The 5108-nt window shown below is 27.3% G+C and overlaps 1 protein-coding gene across 1 annotated transcript; it reads left to right on the forward strand.

Annotated features, from left to right (window-relative positions):
• Positions 1-602: 602 nt before the first annotated feature.
• On the forward strand, positions 603-4680 carry LOAG_12457 (hypothetical protein; the record flags this gene model as incomplete). The annotated part of the gene is made up of 9 exons (XM_020448543.1): positions 603-743; positions 1105-1158; positions 1357-1454; positions 1906-2000; positions 2120-2211; positions 3056-3188; positions 3452-3612; positions 3968-4150; positions 4480-4680. The coding sequence occupies 9 exons, from the start codon at positions 603-605 to the stop codon at positions 4678-4680; spliced, it is 1158 nt and encodes a 385-aa protein (XP_020301322.1).
• Between the last annotated feature and the right edge of the window lie 428 nt (positions 4681-5108).

Consider the following 5108-nt stretch of genomic DNA (forward strand, 5'->3'; position numbering starts at 1 on the left):
AATGTAGTCGACAAATGATCCATCTTTATAAAAGATTATTTGCAAATTTGCATATTCCCTAATCAGTTAATAATGGAATTGTAAAATGGTTTTCCATGTAAAACAAGCGGAAACAAAGAACTTATGAGGATTATGAGAAATTTAAAAACAGCAAGAAAAGTTTAAATTGGATCCTTTATTCAATCTTAACCAGTTATTTCTACCGGTTTAGATATACATTTCGTTGTTCTCCTCATCCCTTTTTTTTTCTCCTGAAAAATAGAACTTTCCGGAAATTGAAGAACTACGACATCCACTCATTGCAAACGGTAAGTGAATTTTCAACATAAGCTTTCAAAATTACTGTATGTCTCAAGTACTTTCGATATTCCTTTAAAGTTGCAGTTACGGTCATTCGTGAATGCATTCAAACATGAAGTTATGACAGCATAAAATTTAAAATATTGAAAATTTGAAGCATTTTTAAAGTACAAATTTAAGATGTTGAAAGTTTAAATATCATTACATCTAAAAAATCATTCCGGATCAGTTTCCATTTGAATGTATGCTTAGTATTTAAACAAATCATTCATTCAAAGTGACCATTGTTGAAGTGTGAAAGAATGTCAAGTGAGGATGACACGCTAAGAGTGAAATGCCGGATATGTTCAAAAATGTATCAATTTACGGAAATGCAACAAATATTTCCGTGTTTTCATTTATTTTGTCGAGGATGTATCTCTATCCTAACATCTTACCAAACGGTTTACAATTTGCTTCCATAATTTATTAATTTCATTAAATTTAAAACTTTCGAAAAACTTTTACTTGATCGGTGAGAATTACTTCACGAGTATTCTCATAGCACCTCTAATTACTACTAAGTTTCATTAATACTTCATCTTAATTTAACTGATATTTGTTGTGTTAACGAGAATTTATTGTCTGATAAACCTTAGAGATTTGTCTGTTACAATCTGCTGTGATTTCAATTTAGCGCAAAGCGCACAAATTCAATGTGCTTTTGGGAAAGTGCGCCAAATGAAAGAAAATATTTAAACTTTTTTTTTTTTTTCGAATCTAATCGAATGTTATCTTTAATATTAGCAAAATGATTTATTTCAGACTAATCAAGCAAATAGCGATAGAAAGCGTAAACAAATTTCTACAGATGTAATGGTATACATAGAATTAATTATTAGCTTCATTTGAGTATAGCTACAATTAATATAATTAATGCTAATAAGTAATTATCAATGAATTAATTGATAGATTAAAAAGAAATAATGGAAGCAAACAAACTTTCATTATTATGGGAATGAAAAATTATCAATAAATAAGGCGCTAAAGGTCATTTTGCATTTGTCATTCATTTAGACTTGTCCAGCAGCAAATTGCTATTCACAAATTCGTGGCACTCTAACAGATTCTCTTCCACTTACTATAAATTATTGTGATAATATGTTGTGTCCAAAGTATGACTTGTTTTTTTTTTTTTTGTCTTCATTTCAATAATTTTAACTCCACTAGGAAAAAAAAACAGACTCATTTTTTTGAACAGGAAAAATTAATTAAAGCGTAAAAAGAAAATAATGCAGAAAAAAAAAAAAAAAAACGACGAAAGAATAAATGTTTGTAAAGACAATCAATATTATAATCATTTTATTTTAATAATAGAAATAGAATTCAGAAAGCTTTAGAATATTTGATGAAAAATTGTTAACTCTATTTGTCATATCATTTCATTCAGGTTTCCTTCGTTATTATTCAATTATTAATTATATTTGTAACAATAATTATCCTAAAATTATCCATTCAATTATTTATTTTACAGTAAAATATTTGTATGAGAATGGAAGTAATTTCATACTAATTATTTTCATACTAAATACTTTTTTATATCTAATATTTTTTGTGTGCTTTCAGAAAATTATCACAATTTGAATCTGCTCGTTTAAATGCATGCCAACATGAACTTTGTACCGCATGTCTCGAAGAATCTCTACAACGACAACCACCTGGTCAGGTTTTTCTTGTTTCGAACTTTTATTTGGCTTATCTTTCGTAAAATTTAAAAATCTGGAATGTAATTTTAAATATCAAATTGAAGCTTTATAAATTATAATCGTTATTATTGTAGCTTGTATCGTTGAAAATTGCAATCGAGGTATTGTTGAAGTGGAAGATACATACTTTTGTGATAATTGTGGTAAACAAACAACTGATCCAAAGGTACTGATTGCTACCAATTGTTGCAAATGTCATCTTTGTGAGCAATGTGTTGATAATCGAATAAAGATGAATTTATTAAACAGTAAGTAAATATTGTATATTAATTAAAATATATCAAAAATTTAAAGTCATTTAACTCGATCATTTTAATGCATAATTTTTGATGACATAACAATATGATCATCATTTCAGAAATATGACCATTTCTAATCCATTCAAGTAATTTATTTAATTTAAGATTAATTTAAATAATCATATAAATAAGAAATAGTTCCAATTTTTGTCAAATAAACATAGTACCATTAACAAAATTTATTGGGAAAAAAATATGAAGATATTGATATTAATTTTGAAAAGATTTTTGAGAGTAATTTTGATAAAATGTACTGGTTAATTATTAACATTAATTGATGTAACAGAAGAGAGAATTTCTTTTTAATTTATATAAAACTCTCAACAATATGTAACTGATAAAAATTTCTTTAATATTGCCATTTTTCAAAGGAAAAAAAACTGCTTACAATGAATTTTACTAAAGTTTCCGTTAAAACCTTTTTTTATAAATTATTTTAAAAAGAAAATTAAAGAAGAAATATTCTTTCTTTTTCTTTTTCTTTGTTTTTTTTTTTTTTTACAGAAGAAACACTGATGTGTGCTGATGGAAAATGTTTGTCAAAAAAGAAGAAAATGGAAAATGAAGAGGCGTGAAATTCTTTACTTATAAACAATTTTAGATACTCTTTAATATATATGTTAGTTACGCCTCATACGTGTAAATATGCTTCAACGTAACTAACGTCAACACTATGCTGAAGTTACGTATTTAATATACATAACTATTTAGGTACAAGTGAAATGTAAAGTGAAAGATAATTGTGAACGTATAGCACTTAACGGCTTTCCATCGAATTCAGAATGTAGCCATGATGTATGCATTGAATGTCTTACTGATATGATTGCCGATTGCGAAGCAAACGGTAACCGATTTTCGTTATTCCTGATGATCCTACAGTTGTAGTAAAAGATTAATATTGATATATTTTGTGCATAATATTAATTTATAAAATAAATTTGTATTAATTTAATTATTGAATTTAATTTCAAAAGTTTTCGGTTCAATTTTTTCGTCAACTTTCTTTATCATTCCCCTAATTAACTTGATTGTAATTTAAATTACAAAAAAAATTCAAATTATGGAAAAAAGTTATCCGTTAAATTCATTGTTAGATTCATTTTACAGGAATAGCTCCAATGTGTCCTCAACCATCATGTCATCAATATTATACGATTGAATCAGTCAATGCATTACGTACACTTTTTCCACAAAAAGCTGAATTCTTTCAACGATTTGATTTGAATGAACAAAAAACAGATTTGTTTTGCAAAGATGAATCTGTGACAGTATCCATTCCTAAGTTTTTCTTTTTTTTTGCTAAATTCATACAATAAATTTGATTTATTAAAATTATGTATCATTAAATGATTTGTTTAAATTAACTATTTTAACAGTTTTAAAGAAGAAAGATGAAATAAATCATCGCAATGATTTCAAACTGATTCTTCCACCAACAATAATTGCTATTATCATTTCATTCTTAATTCGATGATCCAAAAGAAAATGAATGATATCCATTTAGAATTATTTACATTTAAAGAATAATATAAAATTTAATCATCAATAAATTCTTCAAATGATAAATTTGATCAAATTTATTAATTTTAATTTCAGGGAGAACGTTCGACTTTTTTTTTTCAGTTTATAGACTTTTCGTCCGAATTCGATTTCGCATCAAGGCAGATGGCAATACGCGTAATGGCCGATAGTGACGAAGAAGCGGAAGGAATTTTAATTTACGATAAGCAGGGTACGATTGGCGATTTTATTCGCGAAGTTCGTCGTGTCCTTAAAATACTACCTTATGAAAAAGCAAGTACTACAGTATTTCAACAATTTTAATTGCCGATAATTATATATAATACAAAGATTTAATTATTAAAAGATACGGAAAAAAAATGAAAAATGTATGAAAGGATTAAATGAAGTATTCACAATTAGCTTATTATAACATTCTCTTGCTCCCAACATTGTAAAATATTATAGAATATGTTCCAATTCCAATTAATTAACAGGATAACTATTTTTCAAAAAAAAAAAAAAGAAACAAATCTATATGTGCTCCTCGTTATTTAAAATACATCTAAATATTTGCTTTTTTTTTACCAAAAGAATTAATTCTTAAAATTAAAATTGAAAATTTTAATTTCAAGATATATGGTTATTTCATTAAAAATGAGGATGATGGTAAAGTTGAAAATGAGACAGATGAAGAGATTGCTACTGACGCTATATCATTGGCAAAATGTATTACCGAATTACATCTTACTTCATCATCTGTGGTTCACGTTGATACTGCTGGCATTGTACAACGTAAATCACTAACCAAAACAAATACATCAATGCAATTATAAATTTATATTTCTTTAATGAGTAATTTTAATTATTAACTTTTTTTTCCTTTTCATTTCAATTCATTTGTACTTCATACAATAATAATGTATAAAAGTATGAAAATTTCCCTTTTCCTAGCGATCTTATTATGACATCTCATAAGTTTTTACCGTTTTCCGATTTCTTTATCACGTACACGCACTTGCATATGCACACACACACACACACATACATACACACACACACACACACGCACACATACACACACACACGTACACACACACGGACATACACGCACGCACACGCATACACACATATATACATACACGTACACACACAGATGGACACGCACGCACACGCATACACACACACATACACACACACGTACACACACACACATGGACATACACGCACGTACACGCATACACAAACATTATGGGGAGATATC

This window comes from Loa loa (assembly GCF_000183805.2).
Source record: "Loa loa unplaced genomic scaffold supercont3.76, whole genome shotgun sequence".
Classification (NCBI taxonomy): domain Eukaryota; kingdom Metazoa; phylum Nematoda; class Chromadorea; order Rhabditida; family Onchocercidae; genus Loa; species Loa loa.